Here is a 23869-nt window from a genome sequence, read left to right as displayed (position 1 = left end):
ATCATACATACTTGTCTTTCTTTGCCTGGCTTATTTCACTTAGCATTATTATTTGGATATTAGATGATTATTTTAGCTAATGTTAAGATTAACTGTCTTGAGATGAAGAAACTGAAATACTTATACTAGCAGAGATTTGGCAGCTGTGCCAGCTTCACACTTCCATTGGGTATCTCACATCTAAGACTCAACATCTTCAGAGTTTTGCTTATCTTGCTCCTACACCTCATCTGTACAGTTATGCAAACCAGAAATCTGGCAGTCTTAATTGATTTCCCCTTTCCTTCAGCGTCTATATCTAATTAATTATCAAATTTTACATATGTTACTCCTAAATGTATCTTAAATGCGTTTACTTCTATCTCCATTGCCACTACCGTAGTCCAGACTTCCTTCTTCCAGTCTTTCGTAGTGGCATACTGAATGGTTTCCCAGCTTCTTTTCTTCCTTCTACTCTGTTCTTAAAACTCTAGCCAGAATATCCTCTTCAACACTGATTTGGTTACATCACTCTTTTACTGCTTAAAATCTTTTAATTTATTTTCATGGCTCTTGGGATAAAACTCAAAATCCTTGACATGATCCTTAAAGTTACGTGTAATCTGACTCTGCCTCTCTCCAGGCTTACCTCCCCATCCAACTACACTGAATTATATTCATTCTTTGGGAAATTACATTTCTTTCAGTGTTGGTGCTTTTTTTCATGCCGTAACCCCTACCTCATTCTTACCTTTTTCTTTGCTCCTCCTTTGATTCATTGAACAAGTATTAAATATAATCCACCAGCTACTGCTGGGAATAAAGCAGAGAATAAAATGGAAAAAAAAAATAGTTTCAGGGGACATACATTCTAGTGGGTTATTCACTGCAAATCTTTGAAGTTCTTTTCAAATCTTAAAGCATTTCTTCACTTTTTGAGTAACTTCTCATTAATACAATTAAATAACTTAGTTGTTCTTGTTGTTTTTTGAGATGGAGTCTTGCTCTGTTGCCCAGGCTGGAGTGCAGTGGTGCGATCTCGGCTCACCGCAACCTCCGCCTCCCGGGTTCAAGTGATTCTCCTGCTTCAGCCTCCCGAGTAGCTGGGACTACAGGCACTGAGCCTGGCTAATTTTCAGTATTTTTTGTAGAGACGGGGTTTTCCCATGTTGGTCAGGCTGGTCTTGAACTTGTGGCCTCAGTGGATCTGCCTGCCTCGGCCTCCTAAAGTTTTGGGATTACAGGCATGAGCCACCGCACCCGGCCATAACTTAGTTGTTTAATGCTTCTTTACACTTAGGATTTGAGTTTCGTGAGAGTAAAGACTTGTACACAGAAAGTGCACATTAAGTATTTGTGGAATGAAGGAATGGTGTGCTGTCATCATACAGAAGAATGTGGTGGAATATCAATATGTTACAATGGTTCTATAATGATAGAGATAAGTAATTAAAATGATTTGAGATAACTGTACCTATTGAAGTCAACTGGCAAACAAATAGAAACATTGTATTTGAAAATCATAACTGGAAAAAATATTTATTGTGAATGTAGGTATTATTTATCTGTTGATTAGCCTGACTTCTGAAGTAACATTTAACACTGTATACTTGGAAATCAGGAGTTGCTGATCTTTTGTTGATATATCCTGATATCTTAGAGAGCGAGAACTTAGAAAAAGGCACAGTTAGTAATTCCAAGACCTCAGTGTTATTTTTTTGTTTCAATTTACTAGCCACCTACGTTTACTTTCACCAAACTAAAATCCCGATTTAAATTATGTGATCCTTCTATAGAGCATTTGAATACATTGTCAAATTGCATTAAAGTTTTATTCATCTGCCAGAGTGTAATGCTTGGCTTGTGTTAGTAATCGCAGCATTGTTTAACCTGTGTGTCTGATCTCTTCTAGGCTGCCAAGCGAGGGATTCTTTCATCTGGTCGGGGCAGAGGAATTCATTCACGAGGTCGAGGTGCAGTTCATGGCCGAGGCAGGGGGCGAGGGCGAGGACGAGGTGTGCCTGGTCATGCTGTGGTGGATCACCGTCCCAGGGCATTGGAGATTTCTGCATTTACAGAGAGCGATAGAGAAGATCTTCTTCCTCATTTTGCGGTACTTTCTTACTGCTCAGCAAAACAAATACTGATAATCATCACTGGGGATAGTAGACATATTTAAAGAGGATGTTATGAAAAGGACATAAGTAATTCCAACTCGTTAATCTGAACAAAGGGTTTGAATAATCTTTAATTTTTTTGTTAATTTAAAAACAAACTGTAGGATTTGTGTAATTATCTAGAAGAGACATTACTATTCTTACACTTAGTAGGCCATGAAGTATTGTGAAGTGAACAATATAAACTTTATTGTTTCAGAGAGGGAAGACTTGTAGTTTAGTTTTATTTGATATTTACTTTTAAAGAAAAAGTTAACATATTGCATGGGCTATCCAGATTTTTAAAAATTAAAATAGGGTTTCTATTTGTTAAAAATGTATTCTTGATCTAGTTGACCCAGTATTGAAACAAGATAAAATTTTGACCTATGATCTAGAAGTTGCCTTAGTCTGTGTCAGGGTGTAATGAAAAAGACTTTATCTAATGGTAATAGATTGACCTACAAGAAGGGAGAATGGGATTCTAGTCTCTGTTAATCCATTATTTAACTTGGACTTCCTGGGATTTATTAGACTCGTGTTCAAAATGAAGATTATACCTGCTGAATGACCCTTTCATCCCAAATGCTGTGATTCTTAGTGGTATCCCAGAGGTTGGTTACGAAGCATCGGTTTTACCCTCAGCATTATATTTAATAGTAGTTGCTCTGGAGATATGAAGGAAATAATCAGTTATTTATCCTCAAGGCTTTTAAATATATCAATTTAACACAGAGTAAACTACAGACATAATTTATAATGAAATTATAATTTATTAAGCACTATAAATACTTTAGTAACTTAGAGAAGTATCACACTGGCATATGATGGAAAAAACAAAGGAAAGTTTCATGAAGTAGTAAAACTATAGTTTAGATCTTAAAGAATAGGTAAGCTAGTAGGTAGGTACGTAAATGATTTAACCTTTTGAAAATTCAGACTTCGGTGTTATTGGAGGCTTGCAGCAGTTACAGATATTTTGTCGGGACATAAGCAGATATTGACAGAAATGGTTTATGTTTAAGAAATAACCAAAATGATTAGTATTTAAGAATGAGGAGTCTAAAGTCCTGTTCTTGATGGATTTGAAGGGATAAAGAAAGGAATTAGAGAACTAGAAAGGAGCTTGGAGATAAATCTTGCCCAACTCTTCCCTGCTGTGTACCCCACTTCCACACCTTCCACAAGAGAAAGGAGATCCAGATAATTTGTATGTTGTGTATAGTTTTACAACTAATCAGGAAACTAACAACGAATGTGCTAAAATAATCCAAACAGACAAAGTGAGTTTGTTGTGAGTATGTTTTGGTGAGACTAAAGTTCTTTTGGCGGGAGAAGTATTCAGAGCCTCTAAATAAAAATTCTGACATGCATTTGGACATTCAAATTTCACTCTAAAGTTCACATTTAAATTATTAGTCTTAAGTTTAGTTGAAGTTTAGCTTATTTCTCTCAACCTATAATTTGAACACATGGTGGATGTCAAAGAAAAAAATTGACATTATTTAATATCTGTAATATTAAAGGGCCATTAACTATTACAAATTGTGATTAACAAAAATGCTGTATATTCCAGTACCAGTAGTAATAGTAATAAATATTATAACTGAAAACCTGTAGAATACTTACTTTGTGTCAGGTATGCCCTCTGAGTGCCTTATGATAATTCATTATGAGTTATTTGGATAACCCTGAGAGGTAGATACCTTTATTATGCCCATTTTAGAGATGAAGAAAATGATGCATGATGAGGTTAAGTAACTTGTTTACACAGCTAATAACTGGCAGAGCTAGAATCTTAGTGGCTCTAGGACATTCTCTTTACTGTGCTCTACAGAACATTTTTATGATATGTATGGATCTAAGGAGATTAGTTATAAACTTTGGGGGTGTAAGAAGGAAGATATTGGTAATGATATATAAAGGACTAGAATTTTGTGGGATAAAGGTTGCTGTTTGTAGAAAAATCCTCCCACACATGAGGGAAAAAAATCCAACAAACCACAAACAGGAATAATATAATGTTTTTAGTGTTTAAATGTTCTAAACAAGTATAAAGTACAGTGGAGTGTGTAGTAAGCAAAACCATGGTCAGTTAGAATGTTAAACTTTTGAATCAAGAGAACTGTAATCTCGTCCCAGTAATTAACAATTAACTTTGAGGAAGTTAACTTAAATTTTCTTTTTCTTTCTTTCACCATTTATTGGGAATGATACCAAAAACTCATAGAAATTCTGAGGATTCAGTATGTTGCTTAAGAAAGAGTTTATCTTGGGATTGGTTTAATGAGTATAAGAGGAAAGTTAGCAAGAAAGCTCAGGCTTTGACCATTATTTCCTTCATTTAAAGCATAGTTCAGTCGAGTATAAGTCTTACTAATTCTGGGAAGTGTGAATTGTGAGTAAGATTGGAATATAGGACCACCTTTTATCTTATAATATCAAACACTAAAATAAGTTGCTCACTATACTTTTCTGTTAACCATTATGAATTGGTATGTATTATGGGTTATATTTATTAGTATTTTAATGTTTTTTAATACCATTAGGATTTTTGGATATTTCAAAATATTTATTTGGAGGAAATACTTTTTTTTTAATTTAAAGCAATATGGTGAAATTGAAGATTGTCAGATTGATGATTCTTCACTTCATGCAGTCATTACATTCAAGACAAGAGCAGAAGCTGAAGCAGTAAGTTTTCAAAATAATTTATCAATTCAGATTTAAATGATTTATAAGTATTACTTTCAAGTTTTAATATAAATGAATTTTTTTTAACTTACTAGATAATATGCTTTGATAATAGGTAGAACACCTGAAGTGGAATTCATGCCCTCAAAGAATGTCCTAATGCAGTTAAGCAATTCTGTGTATAACGTAATACAATTAAAATACGTATTTAGTCACCAAGTGGAATGTCAAATTGTGTTGTCATGAGATACCAGGGATTCTCCTTTCTTTCTTTTTCATAGTAGATAGGGCCACCCCACTACCCATTATTCTTTTTTTTCAGCTGACCCAAAACAGGATCTGCTTTGGCCGAATGAGTGGTGAGGGATAAGGTACAAGCAGTTCTAATGTCTACCCATCTTAACCATTCCTCATCTGCTGCTTTCTGGTCTCATCAGGGTGAACTCTAAAAGAAGTGTCCCTAGTTCAGCATAGCCCCAACTAGACTTCTGTGACTTTTTGCCTAAGACATGGTATATACCTCTAACTTTGAGGGTACTTTTAGTAAGGTTACCTTAAACCATCAATCTTGAATTGTCTTTCCAAGGACTGACCGGAATATATGCAACCTTGTCTTTCATTTGGGTTCCAAAGATTTAAAAAAAGGAAAATGGGAGTGAGGTGTGGGGGATTCATAGGAGCCTTTTTTGCCCTGTGTGTTCTTTCTTCAGGAATTATAGAGAAGACAATGTCACTGTTTTGTCCTTGCCATTGTTTCAGGGATGAAATAGTTTTCCAAATGAAAGAGTGGGATGCTTTTCACAAGTTTTAAATTGATTACAACTTAAATAAGTTTTGAAAAAACCTCTAAATTTATTTATCCTCTTTGTAGTGAATGTTCTCTGCCAGCACAGTGGTACATTGCTTACCTGATAGAAATTATTTTCAAAAGTAAGATTGGTTTGTAAATTTTGGGAGGGATATTTTTGTCAGGTATCTCTGTTAGTTGTCATTGGAAAGTTTCCATTTTTCTTTGCTTTCTGAGATAAGTTGCATTGGAAATACATTTTTTAAAATTTTAATAGAATTCATTTGTGAAACTATCAGCATCTAATGGTTAAACGTGTCTTTACAGGCTGTTCTGTAGAAATGATTGGTTTAGGTTTATCTCTTCTGACTTTAGTTTAGTACTTTGGTAGTTTTTTCAAAAGTTATCTTTTTAATCTAGATTATCAGCTACATTTGCATTGGGAGGCAAATTTTATCTTCATCCGATACTATTTCCCCCCTTTCATATTTTGTGGATTTGTACCTGTAGCTCCACTTTCACCTTTTTTGACCACTACCTCCTTGCTCGAGTAGGCATCCTGTAGAGCACGTTTAAACATGGTGTTCCTTAACATTTTATAAATGGCTATACAGTTGACTTTTTAAAATATATTTTAATGAAATTTTAAAGTACATGCGTAACTCTTGAAGCACTGCCATAGCATACTTTAGAAAATTATTTATATTATTTGTACTGTTTTATTTATTTATTTATTTATTTTTGAGACGGAGTCTTGCTCTGTCGCCCAGGCTGGAGTGCAGTGGCCGGATCTCAGCTCACTGCAAGCTCCGCCTCCCAGGTTTAGGCCCTTCTCCTGCCTCAGCCTCCGGAGTAGCTGGGATTACAGGTGCTTGCCACCACGCCCAGCTAGTTTTTTTTTGTAATTTTTAGTAGAGACGGGGTTTCACCATCTTAGCCAGGATGGTCTCGATCTCCTGACCTCGTGATCCGCCTGTCTGGCCTCCCAAAGTGCTGGAATTACAGGCTTGAGCCACCGCACCTGGCCTGTTTGTACTGTTAAAAAGCAGTACAAAGCAGATTAATACAATACAATACAGTTCAGAAATAGACCTAAGTTTATACAGTCATGTGCCACTTAAGAGGGATATGACCTGAAAAATGTGTTGTTAGACAATTTCATTGTGCATACATCACAGAGTGTATTTGCACAATCTAAAATGATATAACCTACTACACACCTACACTATATGGTATAGCCTGTTGGTCTTAGGCTACGAAACTGTGGCATTGTGTTAACTATACTGAATACTGAGGCAGTTGTAACACAATGGTAAGTATTTGTGTAGGTAAATATATCTAAACATAGAAAAGATACAGTAAAAATAACGTATAAAAGATAAAACATAGTATACCTGTACGGGGTACTTACCATGAATGGCGTTTGCAGGACTAGAAATTGCTGTGGGTGAGCTAGTGAGTGAATGTAAAGGCCTAGGACATTACTATCCTATTTTATAAACTTGTACTTTAGACCTTATAAACACTGCACAGTTAGGCTATACTAAGTTTATAGAAACATTTTATCTTTCTTTAATAATAAATTAACCTTAGTTTGCTATAACCGTTACTTTTAAACTTTACGATTTTTAGACTTTTTGACTCTTGTAACACTACTTAGCATAAAACACAGACACGCTGCACGGCTGTACAAAAATATTTTCTTTCTTTATATCCTTATTCAATAAGCTTTTGTCTATTTTTAACTTTTTTTAAATGTTTTACTTTTTAAAGTTTTTAATTAAAAACTAAGACACAAGCACATACATTAGCCTGTGCCTAAACAGGGTCAGAATCATCAGTATCACTGTTTTCTACCTTTACGTCTTGTTCCACTGGAAAATTTTGAGGGACAGTAACACACACACAGTTGTCATAGGCAATGTGTGTATCATAGGCAATGGCCTACGATAACAATTCCTTCTTCTGAAATACCTCCTGAGGAACCAGCCTGAGACTGTTTTATAATTAATTTTTTAAAAAAATGAATACACTGTAAAATAATGATAAAGAGTATAGTATAGTAAATACATAAACTAGTAACAGTCATTTGCCGTCCATATTCAAGTATTATGCTGTACATAATTGTGCGTGCCATACTTTTATATGACTGGACTGGCAGCACAATCAGTTTGTTTACACCAGTATCACCGTGTGAACAAGGTATTATGATAGTTACAAGGTCACTAAGCAATAGGAATTTTTCAGGTTTATTAAAATCTTAGGGGACCACTGTCGTATATAGTCATTGTTGACCAAAACATTGTTCTGCGGTGCCTGACTTTATGAGGATTTTAATGGATCACAAAGGAGATGTTTTAAGTCAAGGAATAAAACAAGTTATTCAGTAAATGATGTTGGGACAATTGACTAGCTATTTGGAAAAAAGACAGCATTATGTCTTTTTAAAATATCCAAATACATATAAATTGGATGAATTTTTTTTCTTTTTCTAATACATAAAACATTTAATACATGCTACAAAATTCTTTTTTAAAAAATAGTGAAAACCTAGAGATTTTTTTTGAAAATAATATTGAGAGGGCTTCTTAGGGTATGGCACGATATTCATAAAGGAAAACATTGGTAAATTTCAGTACCGGAAAAATTTTAAACTTGTTTATGACAAAAACGAACAACAACAACGCCTTTCTGTCCAATAAAAAGTGCATCATAAAATCAAAGTCCAATTGGGGAAAATATTTTGCCCAAAATATCACCAAATTTCATTCAATTAGAAAAATGCAAGCAGCACAGATTGTGAAAAAAGTCAAGAAACATTTAGCTTCTAATAGAAAGTCACACAAGATGCACAAATACACAAGATTGTTCATATCTGTAGAAATTGCTTTAGTTACGCTAAATATGTACTATATATGGCCATTCAAGAAAAGTGACAGATTTATTGGTATGGACATTGAGAGATATTTATAAAAAGAATTGGGTTAATAATTTAACCATGAAGTTATAAACTAGTATGTTTCCATATACATATCATACATATTTGTATACAGAAGTTTTTAGTATGTGTATAGAAAAATATATGTAGGATTTGACTCCGAATTCTTCACAGAATAGTGATCATCTTTTAGGGCTAGGGATAATCATGAACTGTGCTTTTTTACATTATGTGGCCTGAAATTTTGAATCTTTGTAAAAAATAAAATGGGTGGTTTGCAGAAGGAATTGTTTAAACTTTAAAAATTTTATGTTGCACTTACCTGAAATATTGGTTTCTTGAACTTTTCTAATATAAAAACATAGTTTTATCAAAATGAAAGTATAATTATGGAGTATGTTTCTTATAACATCAGAAGTTCTTAGTTTTCCTGAGTAAATTTACATCTTCAGAAAGCAAAAACTCAGTTCTTTCAAAAATTTACACAGCCTGATTCTCAAGTTTGTAATGGAGCAATGTTAATAAAAATTTTGAAAATCCTCTTGTAATTAAAGTTGAAACTTTAGAAAGTTTTAGGCTCATCTTATAGATTTGAGGAGCTTTGTGCTGAATATAGAGATGTGTAAAGTTAGATCATCGGAAATTTTTGTCAATAACTTATTTTTTTAAATGTCAGTAACTCTTTGCTTTTTAGGTGAATTTTTTTAGCTGAATGTAAGAATGAGTTTTATGAGTAGGTATTTTGCATTAAACAGTTGGAATTCCTTATAGTAATATGAAACATTTTTATGTAATAGTGATGGCTTCAAAATATTGCAACTTATCCTAGAATTGAAATATATGTAAGTACTTTTTAAAAAAATTCTAGTTGTATGGCATTGTGACAAAAATACTCCTGAGCAGCATTTTAATAGGCATGAAATCTTTTAAATTTATCATAAATCTGTATGTGTAGATTTAAAATTTATACCTGGGGATTTTAATACCACACAACTTATGTCAAATATCATTGAATATGTCATTGCTTCTACATTTCACATTATGCTGTACTTTGAGATTGTATTATAAATCTCATGTGAGTATAAGTTATTTGCAGTATGTTGCTAACAGTGGATTTACCTTAGTTCATATTACTCTAATTTGAATGCAGTTTCCAAACCAGCCACTTGGTATAGCAAGTACTTAGACATGACTGTTTTGTAAGTTCATGTTTTATATTCAGTTATGAAAGCTTAGTAGAAAAAACTTTTTCAATGGAAAAGTTCAGAGGGTTTTTTTTTCCTTTCATGGAGACACTTACATTTCATATTAGTTTTACAATAAACATTTCATGGTAGTTGGTCATTTGATATAATTTGAAAATAATGTACACATGCAAAATATTTATTAAAGATTAATAATTACTATATACCATTTGTAAATGAACAGTAATTAAAATGAAATAATATATATTTAGCATATTGATCCCAATTTAGACATTGATTCAGACACTAAAACTAGGATCTTGAAGTACCTTGGGATTGTCATCTTAAATAGCAATCGTCATTGTGTTATAAACATGTAGACATATTTCTTTTAGTCAAATATTGGCCAGTAGTGAAATAGCTTTATTTTATTATGAGGAATTATCGTTATTTTCTTTTTAAAGGGATTTGCAATTACTAGTCTGATTGTTGGAGTAAATAACCATAAAAAGTAAAGTGTAAATTGTTAATAGTAAATTGAATAGTAAATAAAAAGCAAACAGGTAGATAGCCATCTTCAGTTGTCTTTAACTATTTTAATTTTAATGTTAGGCACTATGAAATTTATTTTTTTCTTCAGAAATTTTTAATGTCTTATATTCCAATATTTTTAATCGTTTTAGGCTGCAGTTCATGGAGCTCGTTTCAAAGGGCAAGATCTAAAACTGGCATGGAATAAACCAGTAACTAATATTTCAGCTGTTGAAACAGAAGAAGTTGAGCCTGATGAAGAAGAAGTATGTTATTTTTTTTTTCCACTTATTTTTACCCTTAATCGTTCGTAGCTTTTATATAAAGTGTGATTTTTGTGGCTGTGATTTTAACATAAAACTTTTATTCCTGACCCATAGTCCAGGCAGGGGATATCAGATAAATGCAAACAACTTTAAATTTTCTGGATAATGAGAAGAACTGTGGATTGCTAATTCAAAAAGAATATATGAAAATCATATATATACTCCATTTTTATTTACCTTTAGAGACAATAATTATTCATTAGCTTTTTATCCACAGGAAATCTTGTAATATCTTAAGTTTTAGGGTAATCTATTCTCAGTTGCTTTGTTAACATTTCAACTTTCCTTTATTTTAATTCATATATCATTTTAGTCATTAGAATGAATGCCTGTTATATGGTAGATACTGTCATAGGCACAAAAATGAATAAGACACGGTCCCTATCTATCATCAAGGAGCTTATAATCTGAAAAGGGGGGTGGTGGCAGACACATAAGAAACTAGTTACAATAAAAGTCAGACTGTTAACGCTGAATAAAGATTTGAACAACATGCTCTGGAAACTCAGAGGAAGGAGTGATTGTTTCCATCCTGGAAAATTTTAAAGGAGGTATTGACAGTGGAACTGGGCCCTGAGCAATAAAATAGCTTTCATAATCTAGAACTGGAGCTGGGAATATAATTGAGAGGTATTTTAGATGGAGGGATAAGCATCAGGAAAAATGGAAGTGTGCATTTTTCTTTGAGTAACAACAATTAGTCTGATGGCTAAGAGGTATGGGCCAGTGAAGTGGTAGAACCCCTTGAAAGCAAAAACGTAAACAACTCTTATTTAATCACCAAATAAACTTTAGGAGAAAGTTTAACTTAAGAAATAAAGGTAAGGTGGGGAAACTAAATGATTCCATGTTTTACCTTCATAGTGGCACTTCATTTTGTTTGAAGAGCATTTCAAGGCTGTTATACATATCCATAGTCAAATGCAAGAATAAAAATGTATATTTTGAAACTCATATACATGATTTGTCATTTTATATTTTAGATTATACCTTTGTCCTTCCATGAGTTTGAATTGAATGGGGAGAAAAGCAGGAGAGCTCCTGGTATTAGGTATTTTGAAAAGTTTGAAATAGCAGTCTGAGAAGTGTTTATGAAGGGAATGGGGAAAAGAAAGGAATGCAATAATAGAAAATGTTTGTTGCATACAGCAGAAAATAAATATAAATATAAATCCTGGTAGAATTTTATACAAGTCATTGGTTGATTTTAGTATTCAAGGTTAGGAGGGTAAATTAGAGAAAACTTACTGTTTTCTTTTTTAAAAAAGTTTGACCAACATTTTAAAGTTACAGAAGATGGCGTAATTTGCTAAAGAGAGGCAGGAAAAAATGGCATGTACAAAGGCTTAATTTGATAATTTGTTTAGTGTGTTTCATGCAAGCAATAGAATAGATCATATAGAGAAACCATCGAGTGGTTAAATGTCGCTTTTGCTTGTTTTGTGAATGTTCTAGCTATAAAAATGCCTTTTGTATTCAACTCTGTTGAGAGAGATCAGTATTTAAAAGTGTCACCTTTTTTTTCTTTTCTTTTTTTTTGGGTAAATTCCTAAATACATTTTAACCTAAAGTTTCAGGAAGAGTCTTTGGTGGATGACTCATTACTTCAAGATGATGATGAAGAAGAAGAGGACAATGAATCTCGTTCTTGGAGAAGATGATTTGACTGATCATTGATCTACATATGCTAGAACTCTACCTGTGTTTCATTAGTATTATCTAATGTACTTTTACATATTTGTAAAAACAATTTTTGGTAAAATGTGATGAAGATGGATTTCACAAATAGACAAAAAAGAAGAAAACTACCTTCTGATCTTGTATTTTGAAAGATTGATGTTTGCATTTTATTTCAGTAAACAATTGCTAAAGACATCACACTAGAAACATATGCAATGTTTTTATTACATACTTCTACTGGACATTACAGAATTCTTTGGGTTCTTTGTAATTTAATGAATAGGTCTGAAAACTTATGACCAATACTTGTTATAACTTAGAGGATTTTGTTTTATTCCAAATAAGGAATGAATTTGCATTTAAAATCTTAATGAATGTTTTCAAAACTGAATAGATAACATAGTACTCTAACTAAAGTCTCCAAGTTATGTATTATAATATTACATAGTAGTATGCTTAGGCTTTACTATGTATTAGCCTTTTGTTGGACTGTGTATGTATTTTACCATATGGGTTTTAATGATAATGGTGTATGACTGCTTTACATGAGTCCTTATGCATCCGAATGTTATAATAAAGTGGAATGGTCTCTTAAAAAAAAAAAAAAGAAAAGAAAAAAGCAATGACAAAAAAAAAAAAGAAAAAAAAAAGCCAAGACAATGTTCCTTGATTTAAAAAAAGAAAAGAAAAGAAAAAACAAAAGAAAAAACTTAAAATAGACCATTCCAGATGGTGATCTACCCTTCCCCCCAATTATCACAAAAGGAGCTATAATCACTAATTTATTCTTAATAATAATGGTTACTGGTACCCTTACAATAATGTACAATCCAATGTTTAAAAATTATACCACTTGAGTTTGGTTTGATCCTATAAATTTTCAACAAATGTCTTAAAATTTAAAAGCAGGCTGATTAGTTTGGAACCAGACTACAAGTAGAGCTAACATTTGGTGAATAAGAAAACATCACATTACATTTTGGATGTATGAAAGAAAACTTGACCATTTGAAGATAAATGAATAAAGAAATGTACTATAGATACTACTTTAGGAAAACACTGTTTGGTAAGTGTTCCAGTCTGATATTTTAAGTGTGTACTTCCTATACTTGTATAAAAATCTTTGACGTTTGCAACAATACTGTGATTTTTTTAAGTGGATTTCTTTTGCAAGTGAACATGATCATTGCAAGTTGATACAGCAGTTTCCAGGAAATGAATGCATTCTTTGTAGAATGGGGGTGGGAGATTACATATTTATATTTTAAAATTCATTTCGATTGCAAGTGTTTCTGCCTCTCTTAAGATGATAGTGATAATATTAAAAAAATCACATTTAAAAAATTACTTTCTTCCATATTGGGGTCCTCACAATCAAAAGCTGTTGTTCCACCACCACCATAGTCTTCTGCCAGTGGAGTAACTTAAGGATGCTGTTCTTTTTCTTCTTCCCCATACCCCACTAATTGGGGTTGAAGTTGTGTGTACTTTCTTGATGGTAACACTATTTCATAGAAATGCTTTGCCTTGCAATTCGTGTATACGTTTATATTTAAAATTTCAAAATCAGATATCAGTTGTCAAAATAGTGACTTTGCTGAAAAAGTCACTATTTTTACTTATATATTTAAATCAAAGATCTATTTTTATGTAGTCTCTTGTATGTTGACTATGTGCTATTCTGATTCATTAGGTAAGTTTGTTTTCTTTTCTTTTTAGTAGTCGTGAAAGGTGCCAAATTGGCAGAGGCTCACGTTTCTTCTCTTTACACCAAACAGGTATTATAAAGAAAGTAAATCTTTCAAAGGCCAGTTAAATCTCCATGCTGATTTTTGGCTTTATAATTTGATTAGTATGTTTTAGCCTGATATTTCAAAAATTTAAAAATTCCCTTATAATGTAACTGAAAATACGTATTCTGTTTATTTCAGTCCATGAATAGCTAATCTGTTTTCCTAGCCTAAAATTTCCAAGTAACCTAGAACTTAAAATATTTTAAGCCATGTTGCTTTTAATGAATCAGAAGACAAATATGTTTCAGTGTGTTCCCAAAGAATGGAGATTAAATCTTACGAACATTAATTAGGTTTACAGTTATATTTTCATAGTATTAATATGATTTTAATTATAAATATTACTTAGTATTAAGTTGCTACTGAATATTTTACTTGTTTATAAATACTAGTACTCTACATGTACTTTCATATGTTCTTATTTAAAACTTAGGAAGGAATTGTTAATTTCCATTTTATAGATAAGGAAACTTAGGCTAATAGAGATGGAATGATTTGCCCAGTCATAGCTAGTGGATGAAAATAGATTTGAATTCAACTATTCTGATTTCAGTGCCAACTTTTTTTTTTTTTTAAACTTTATTTTGTTGCTGCTTTCCTAATTATTGATGGAGTGGAACATGAGATTGTGTTTATAGTAAATATGGTAGTTCTTGCCTCAAAGGTACTGCACAAAAGTAGTAGACATTCTACTTGGTCATTCGCCAGTTCATACTTATACCCTCCCTTTTAATACAGCACTTTGTTCATATCTCTGTTACAGTACTTACATTGTAATATAATTTATCTGGTTTATGTCTGTCTTCCCCACTAGATTACAAGCTCCTCTAGGAAGGTGGACCATGTCTTATTCATCATTTTATCTCTAGTGCTTATCACAAAGCCAGGCTTATAGTGGGCACTCAAATGTTTGTTGGATGAATTAATGAATGAATGAATGCATATTTAAATATCCAATCATAGAGTGACAGATACCTCCCTTGTTAATTCTTATCAATTTTCCAAAAATCTCTTGAAAATATCCTCAGTCACTGGGAGCATTTTGCTAAGCAGTTGATACAGTTCAAGTTTGTCACTGGTGGGGTAACAAGTACTGATGGAGGTATACACATATGTAGACTTAGTGGAGTTTCCAGAACATTTAGTAAGGCATTAATATTTTGGGGTAATAAATGTTGTAGTCTGTTTCAGAGGTAAAATACACTTTTCGTTTCTGTCAGTGTGTATGATTAGAAATGCTAAGAGTCACCAGTCTAGTCCATCCCACTAATTTTTATATCCAAAGGTGACCTAGTTTAGAATACTAGACAAGGTTTATAAGAGATTTAGCTTTTGGTCCCAGTTCTGCAACTTAACTCTGTGGCCTTAGGCAAGTCTCTTGCCTTATCCAGGGTGGTTTCCTTGTCTGTAAAGTAAAAAGAGTTGGACTAGATGATCTCTAAGGTCCCTTTTCCATCTGTAGTTTCCCTGGTATTATATTAGTGTTTGATACAAAACAATTTAATATAAGCCATTTCTCCCTGTTGTCGTTGTTGTTTTCTATCATTTTATCATTGGAAACAACTTGGATTTGGTTATGATAATTTATATGATGCCTCTTGGTACAATTTTGTGTATAGTGTTCCTACATGCTTGCATTTGCCAGCACAAATCACTTTCAGCCTATAAAATAGAGATGAACTTCTGTATTCACTTCCTTTTCCCAATTGTAACTTTTCATTTTCTGTCTAAATTCAGAGTTTTAAAGTAGAAGTACTTGCTAGTAATGCAGATACAGTCAGTTCTCTCACCAGTATGGATTTAAATTCTCCTTTCCATCTCAGTTTATTCTTTAAAAAAAAAAAAAAATATATATATATATATATGCTACCTAAAACTAGAAACACATTTTTAATTCTGCAGCTCTCCTAACGGATTATTTTGCTTTAGTACAGACCTGGGCTGCAGGCTGAGTTGGGAGTTGGAAAAGGATTGAGGACAGCAATGTAGGTCGCCTCTTCCTACAGGAAAAAATTGAGGAACATTGTGTATTACTGGTTAAAAGATTGATTAGGATTATTTCAAGGGATGGTTGAGTTGTCGTTTTACATATTTCACGCAATATTTTGTGTCTCTACTTAAGCATTGTTGTTTTAAATGTTACTGGATAATTGTAACATATCAAATTAAATTTTATATTTAACTGATACCCAAGCATTCGATGAAAACATGTTGCAGGAATGGGAGAATATTCCATAGCTTTTGTTTTATTGTGATTTGATTAAGTATGACAACTAATAGTTTAAAGACAGGACTTCACTGTTTTAGCTGATTTCCTGTAGAAAGTGTGGCTAAGTTTAATGGAAAGAAATGTCTTCTTACTAGAACTGATTTTGGGGGACTCTATCCACTCTTACTTGGAACACTAACCGTTGCCTATAAGGGTTCAAAAAGGAAGCAACAGTTGCTTATTTGGTATGTTGAAATATCACTGGCTATTTTAGAGTATGAAGCAAACTTTATCAATGTTTTCTCTCTTTTCCCCCTTACAATGTAGACTAATGATAGAAAACTAGTTTTAGTTCTTCTAGAATTTATATAAATTTTGTAAGCTCCACCCAACACACACACACAGACACACACACCCCGCCCCACTTACAAAAGTCTGTATTAGCCTTTTAAAACAAAAATTTCCTGCGTGAAATTCTGGCTTAGTTAACTTTTTGGTCTTTCTCTCGGGGCTTTTCTAGTTCTTATAAAATACTATAAATTACAAATGGAAATTTAATGCATAATTAAATTACTAGTGTACAATATTTGTAAGACAAGAAGAAAATTTCCTTTTCCCAGATTTCAGGAACTACCTTGTTCCTGTTAACTTCTTGAACTGGCTAGTTGCTCAAAGGTATGTATACAGGACTTTAGAGAAGAGCAGTTTTTAAATTTTTCCTTTCTGATCATTATATACCTATCAGATGACAACAGATAATCTTCCAAAGTTGCTACCTAAAAATCCTAGGAAAGAAACTGGTAAACGTGACTGCCATTCCCAATAATTGCTAATGAAAAACATCAAACTTGCTTAGTAGAAAAACACCTAACTTTCTTGCCGTTTATCCATATTATGTGCTTGTTACGTAATGTAATTAAAAGCATTTTAAAATTCTACTTTCTTTTGTATCTACTTTTTATACTTGCTACTTCCTAAATTCCTAAATTCCTCCCTCACTGTTTATTTCATCCATCTACTCATTTTTCCATCATCCAAAGTAAGCCTCTCCTTATATACCAGGCACTGTCTGATTTCCATATATTCCTTTTATTTTTACTGTGGGCCTTTGTGCTTAGTATACTTTTACTTCATATAATGTGATTAACAAATGAAGTGATTATCATATGGAGTTTAAGGAAATTAGATGTATCTTGCAATTACTTTGACATCTTTGAGAAACCTTAAGAAAATTGTTTCTGTTTTCATTTTTATTTACAAAGTCTTGGAATTTGTTCATGATTTCTTAAAATTTCTTTGCCTACCCACATCTCTGTGAAAATTTTCCATGTCAGTTACTAGTTTTTCTAATGAAAATTTTAGACCATAGATATGTTGTATGCTGTGATCTTTTGCAGCCTAATGTTTGAAGGAAGCATGATGCAGAGAGGTTTTGTTAAAATCATTTTAGCCCAAAGCTTTGTGTAATTTTCCTGCAACTTTGATTTTGATTTCTTTCTCAAATAGATTTTTTTAATGTTTAGAAAAGTTGGAGGTCAATTTATGATGTGATTCAAGTTTTAGATTTATTTGCTATTTTCAAAGTTTTTTTTAATAGTCTTCTCTTTTTCCAGCAGAGAGAGATCATCATTGCCTGAATTCCCTTAGCTTTGTGACTGCAAGAGCAAGACCAGTTCCTGTCTGGAGACGACTGTTACAATAATATCATCCTATTATTTTATGTTCACTCTTTATCAATTTGAACAGATGTTTACATGTACTATAATTAGCATTTTATCTCTACAGTTCTCTAAGAGTACATCTGAGTTCAAAGTGTATCTGAATGTGTGCTCTGACCTTATTCTTAAATGTTTTCTCCCCGTACTTTATAGCCATTTATTTTTTAAACACCTTAAGAAGGAATGAAAAAGTTCTCTTGGATGACGTATATTCAGTCTGAGCCAAATTGAGGATTGTGTCTAGGAAATCTGTAAAGCCATATACTACTGTGTTCATTAGCATGAACAATTTAAAATGAAAATGAATTAAAAAGTTAAACATGAGTTTGGTTTTAATTTTGGGGGGATCTTAAGATGTATTTCTGGGAGTAGGATAGCCACTTAAAATAATTTTGAATAGATGATAAAGTACTTTTTTATGTACTGTAATAGCTTGTACATTTCTTCTGACTATACTTTCTGATGATGTTGCCAAGGTCATTTACCCAAATATTTTTTTAAAAATTCTTAACTCTTCAAAGCCAACAAAATAATTTTCTTCCAAGTGACAAATGATAATCTGTAGATTACAAGTCTTTTAAAACTTATTGTATGTCTTAACATAATTTTTTCACATTTTTTGGACTTTTCAATCAAGACATCAAAGACGACCTTTAAAGCAAGAGGAAATAGTGTCGTGTGCCTAAAATTGGTAAAGACTAGTTTTTACCCATTTTAAGAAGTGTATGTCCAAATTATTTATAAGCAGTATGGCTTAATATGGCTTAGAATTACTTATAAAGAATATGATTAAATCTCATCCTAAATATGTACCCACAATATCCTTTCTATAATGGGCACCATAAGAAATGTTTTCACTTCGTTTCTGAGTATTCCTTCATAGATTCTCAGGAGGCATTTAAAAAGTTGGAAGCTATACTTGGTAGTAGCTATATTAGAAAAGTCCAATTTACACTGATTTTTATTCACCCTCATTTTTATTTTTATCCAGTCATACTACCTTTATCACCTTTTTTTTTTTTTTTTGGTGCAAAGCTGAATATTCTGCAAATTTTTTTTCCCCTTGAGTATGCATTGCATTTGTCATGAAAAATAAAAAGAATGTAATAAACACATCAGTCATAATGTAAATTATCTGTTTTGATCCACATTGGTTGGACACAGCATGGTTAATTCTAGGCTTGGTTAAAGCAAATACATCATTTAGAAAGTCTTCTAATATTTTAAGGACCTGGTAGCTTACAAGGCACTTTTTTTTTTTTTTTTTAATTGTTAAGACTTTTGGTTCACATTTGCAAACTAGCCACAGGGTGTTCATTAATATTTTCCCAAAATAGTTGAGTATTTTTAATTTTGAACAAAGAATTTTCTGCCCTACTACAGTGGCTTACTGCTAGGGTAAAGACTATTGTCTGAAGACACTATACTTGGTGTTAACAGTGTTGATTGCTTAATGGATATGGACCACATGCCACTACCTGTAGCTTTGTCATCCTGGTGTTTTCGGTTGGGTTTGGTTTTTCATTTTTTGCTTTTAAAATTAAAAACAAAGCAAAACAAAATTGAAGATACCGTTGAGAATCAGAAGTCAAGATGACTTAACTCTCACGAAGATCACTGCGCTTTTTGAAAATTGCTGTGAGATCTAGTCAGTTACATATTTAAAATCCCCATATGTTGATTAATTAAAGATAAGGTTTTCATTATTTTATTTTCCTAAGTAGGATTCTCATGGAGCTATTGTAGATAACTGTACAGAATCACTTTTGTGTAATTGAATGAAGCAGTTTCCTCTGCATGATTGCATAATGAAAGCCTTTTATATATCTTTATATTTTTCAATATACTTAGATTTTACACTATTAAGCTGCTCTAGTCATGCTATATTTGTTTTTTTAAAAATAGAGTTTATAAATATTTATGCTCAAAATACAGATCAACTGAATATTTTTGGTCTTGTTTACAAGATAAATCATACTTTAAAATGATACAGGCCCCTCAAGTGTCTTAGGAAAAAGTCATTGGTGCTATAAAACCTTTCAATATCATTTTTGAACCCATTGTTCAGACTCTGCTAGGTTTTAATCTGATTGCTTGTGATTTTTGATAATGTAGCAGCAGCATAATTATATAAGTGGTCTCTGATGTGTGGATAAAGAGCTCAGCCTATTAGAAACACTTTGTAATTTAAGAATATGATGCAGAATGACCTTACATTTACTTGTGCCCAGCTTCCCAAAAAGAAATTTGTTAAGAGGAAGGCAGTTAATTTGGCTAGAATCCAAAAACTCATTCAGCATGGCTGTTTTTCCCTTATTTCAAATGAAAAACTTTTCTAATACTAAAATACGTAATCCTGCTTTGCTTTAAATTCCCATATCCATCACTCAAGAGGAGGCATAGTGATTCTTAAATATTCATAGAACATTTGGTGAGTTGTAAAGAGATGTATTATTGCATTGTAGGTTTTTGCATTGATGTGTCGATTTTTTTGTTTTGTCCCCAAGATTTCCTTCCAGCACCTTAATGAATGTTCACATGATAGAATGTTTTAAGTATCAGCAAAGCATTCATGGATGCCTGCTTTTCATTCTCAGAAGGTTAAACCTGTTTTGGGTGTGATGCTACTTCAGAACATATTGTCTGGCACAAGATTTCTTCTAATAAGTGGTTTATTTTAACTCAATTTCTGTGGACTGTTGAATTGAAAAACACCAAAGGCGTCTTCTTGTTTGGAGACTGGATTGTTCCAGTTTTAAATACCTGTGCCCATAAGTATCCCATTTCATGAATGTGTGTTGGCATGGGGAAAAAATTTCCCTGCTCTTTGAGTGGAGCGAAAGCAATTGGTTAAGCTGTAGCAGCTTTTTTGTTTATTTTTTTAAAGTGATAATACAACTTGAACTGAAAAAAGATAAAACTTGAACTAGAAAACTACTCTTGTATGCTTAGAATGTTTATAGTATTAAATGTTTATGTGGGGTTGTCAACATTTTTATTATTTATAGTTGAATTATGTTTTGTTAAATCCATATTTATTATTTTTATATTTTGAAAATTTTTAAAATAAAAGTCTTACTAAAAACAGTTAATGTTTTAAAATTGTCCTACATCTTGCATCAGTTATATTAATTTATACTGGAAAAAAAAATTGCATTCATTAGGCATTACATTATTGAGAATTCTGAGAATGTTTATACAAAGAAATGACTTCACATTTCCTCTTCCCCTCTTTACCCTCCATTTTAAGTTGTATTAAGTCAATTTTGGCACCAATATGTCACTGGCTTAATGTCTCCTCCTTTCACACATACACAAATCCTCATGACCCTTCCCCCTAGTTCCTGACTCCTTTACTGCTTGGAAGTTTTTCTCCTTATTCCGCTTGGCAGCCAAAAAATTCTCCTTATTGTAAGTGGTAAGTGTAAAAATACTATTCTGATGTTAAAGAAGGAATACCATAGTTCCTGAAGTGCAATTAGACACAAAGTGCTTATAATGTCAATTTGCAAAGCTGTTGAAAGTTTTCAGAACTTCTGTAATTTCCACAGTTCATCTGGACCATTTTTCCCCCGATCTGATTTGGCCTGCTTTTCCATCATTCAGCATGTTCATTTCATATTATGTAGTTTATTGAATGATGAATTATTTCGATTTTCATCACATATGTATTTTCTGTCATCTGTGACATGGTAACGTGACACTGCTGCTGCAAGAAAATACATTCTCATCTACAGATCACAAATTTGATAAAAGTCTAGTTAAAAGAGATCTAGTGAAGTAGAGGACTTTGGTTAATAATGGTACAATTATTTTTAAAAGTTACATGTTTGTGTATATACACACAAACATGTATGGCCAGCCCCCGTGGAGTAGTTGCAGATTAAGCATGTTGTCAGCCTTCACTTATCTGAAAAGTATTTCTGCACAATGAATGAATTTGTCCTTTAATCTTCTTTTTAATCATGTGATATTGTGGAGAAGCTAAACATTTTTAAAAGTGTGGAGGTAATATGATAGCCTGTCATTTATAAATGATCTCCAGACATTTAAAAACTGGAATTAAATAATTTTTACTGCCTTGTAACCTTTTTTCCCTTATGATATTGATACTATTTTTAATGGTTCCTCCATTATTTGAAGATGAATCAATGTAATGTATCAGTTCTCATTTTGGGAACTTAACCTCTCCACTTTTTAGTATGAACAATGCTGTGAACATCATGCCTTTGATTATTCATGATATATTCTCAGAACTTCATGGTCAATATATATAGTTTTTAAAACTCGTGATACATTTTGCATTTTCTTTTACAAAGCAGATATGTATAAATACCTAAGCAATAATTTTGCTTTGTTAACAGCATAAGTTATTTTTTCTGAAATGTGTTAGAACTTACTGAATTTATTCCATATTCCTAACAGAAACCAAATTATGCCTAATACAGTGGTTAAGCTCTGCTGTAGTAGTGACACTATTATGGATATTTTACACAATATATAATTGCCAGGATTTTGTATACCATAGCAGATTTTTTTTTCTTGAAACTACAGATGTTTTATAAATTGTCAAGAAACTTTTGATAGTCTCATCATGAGTATCTATTGAAAGATATGGGAGATAATCTTTTTTTTTTATTAAGTAAGGTAAAATAAATGCCAGAAGCAGGATTGGAATTTTCATTTCTCATACTATATTTACTGTGAGAATTCACAGAACCGCCAAATAAAAACTCATAACAAAGACGTCCCCAATATTTTTAATCAACACTCCAAATGCCTTTTCTCCAGAAAAGCAATTTGTGTTTTCCCCCATGAACTTCATACTGATACAAATAAAGCATCAATTGGACTATGAACAGAAAACTAGATAATGTTTTTCCTTTTTTTTTTTTTTTTTTGGTCATAAACAGAAAAGGCTTTTTTTTTTTTTCTTTTGAGGCAGGGTGTTATTCTGTAGCCCAGGTTCGAGTGCAGTGGCTGATCTCGGCTTGCTGCAACCTTGACCTCCCTGGGCTTAGGCAACCCTGTCTCGGCTTCCCAAGTAGCTGGGACTATAGGCACGCACCAGCACGCCTGTCTCATTTTTGTATTTCTTGTGGAGACGGTTTGCCAGATTTCCCAGACTGGTCTGGAACTCCAGCTCACATAATCTGCCTGCCTCCGCTTCCCAAAGTGCTGGGATTACAGGTGTAAGCAGCAGTGTCCTGTTCATTTTTGAAACCATAATTCATTTCATTGGAAAGAAAATTTCCTGCAAACCATGAATATTTTCGTTAGCTATTCATATAGTGGTCGTGTTTTTATTCAAGTGGAAATGAGAACATTTTGTACACGTATGACATTACTTTGAATATTCAAGGGTTTGCAATACTATTGACAGTTTTCTTAAATTCTCAGTCTTTGTTTCACTTTATAAATCTAAGATGTGTGTTACTAAAGAAGTAGTACATTTTGTATTCGGAGCTCCGAATCATGAAACTGATTATCTAGTATGCAGTGTATTTATTTGGGGGATTTTGAATTTAGGACATAGGTTAATAAAAAGACCATTTCATACTTCTGATTTTTAAGAAGAAAAAGTACAAGTGACAACAAAGCCTTTGAAGTCTTTGACATTTTTTAACTTTTAATGTTAAAATGTTTTTTGTTTATCCCAGAGCTATATAAACCAAATCTGTCTGGAAATACAGGTGAATATTCATAATGTCAAGGACATTTCAAACCAGTTTCTGAAGGTTATTATCTATGACTTCAGACTTGAAAAATTTCCTGTATTTTCAAATTGGAAATGTTAAGAAATACTTAAAAATGATATGTTTATAATGTTGGAGTTAGAAATTGTCAAAGTAGTTGAATAATGTTCCAATTTTA

General features: G+C 32.4%; 1 protein-coding gene across 4 annotated transcripts in view; it reads left to right on the top strand.

Moving 5' to 3' along the window:
* Nucleotides 1-21082, top strand: part of RBM26 (RNA binding motif protein 26) — an 89668-nt gene extending 68586 nt beyond the window's left edge. For 3 of the 4 annotated variants that reach the window (XM_025364350.1, XM_025364349.1, XM_025364348.1), the window contains 4 exons: nucleotides 1892-2092; nucleotides 4743-4829; nucleotides 10422-10535; nucleotides 12167-13622. In XM_025364350.1, coding sequence (XP_025220135.1) covers nucleotides 1892-2092; nucleotides 4743-4829; nucleotides 10422-10535; nucleotides 12167-12256 — 492 coding nt within the window. In that variant the 3' untranslated portion in view covers nucleotides 12257-13622. Of the gene's footprint in view, nucleotides 1-1891; nucleotides 2093-4742; nucleotides 4830-10421; nucleotides 10536-12166; nucleotides 14054-17890 lie in introns of those variants that run through there. The other variant, XM_025364347.1, reaches the window with a different exon arrangement.
* Nucleotides 21083-23869: the final 2787 nt, after the last annotated feature.

This window comes from Theropithecus gelada, chromosome 17, assembly GCF_003255815.1.
Source record: "Theropithecus gelada isolate Dixy chromosome 17, Tgel_1.0, whole genome shotgun sequence".
NCBI classification, from domain to species: Eukaryota; Metazoa; Chordata; class Mammalia; order Primates; family Cercopithecidae; genus Theropithecus; species Theropithecus gelada.
The sequence above is the reverse complement of the archived record's forward strand: the minus strand, read 5'-3'. Positions and strand labels throughout refer to the sequence as shown.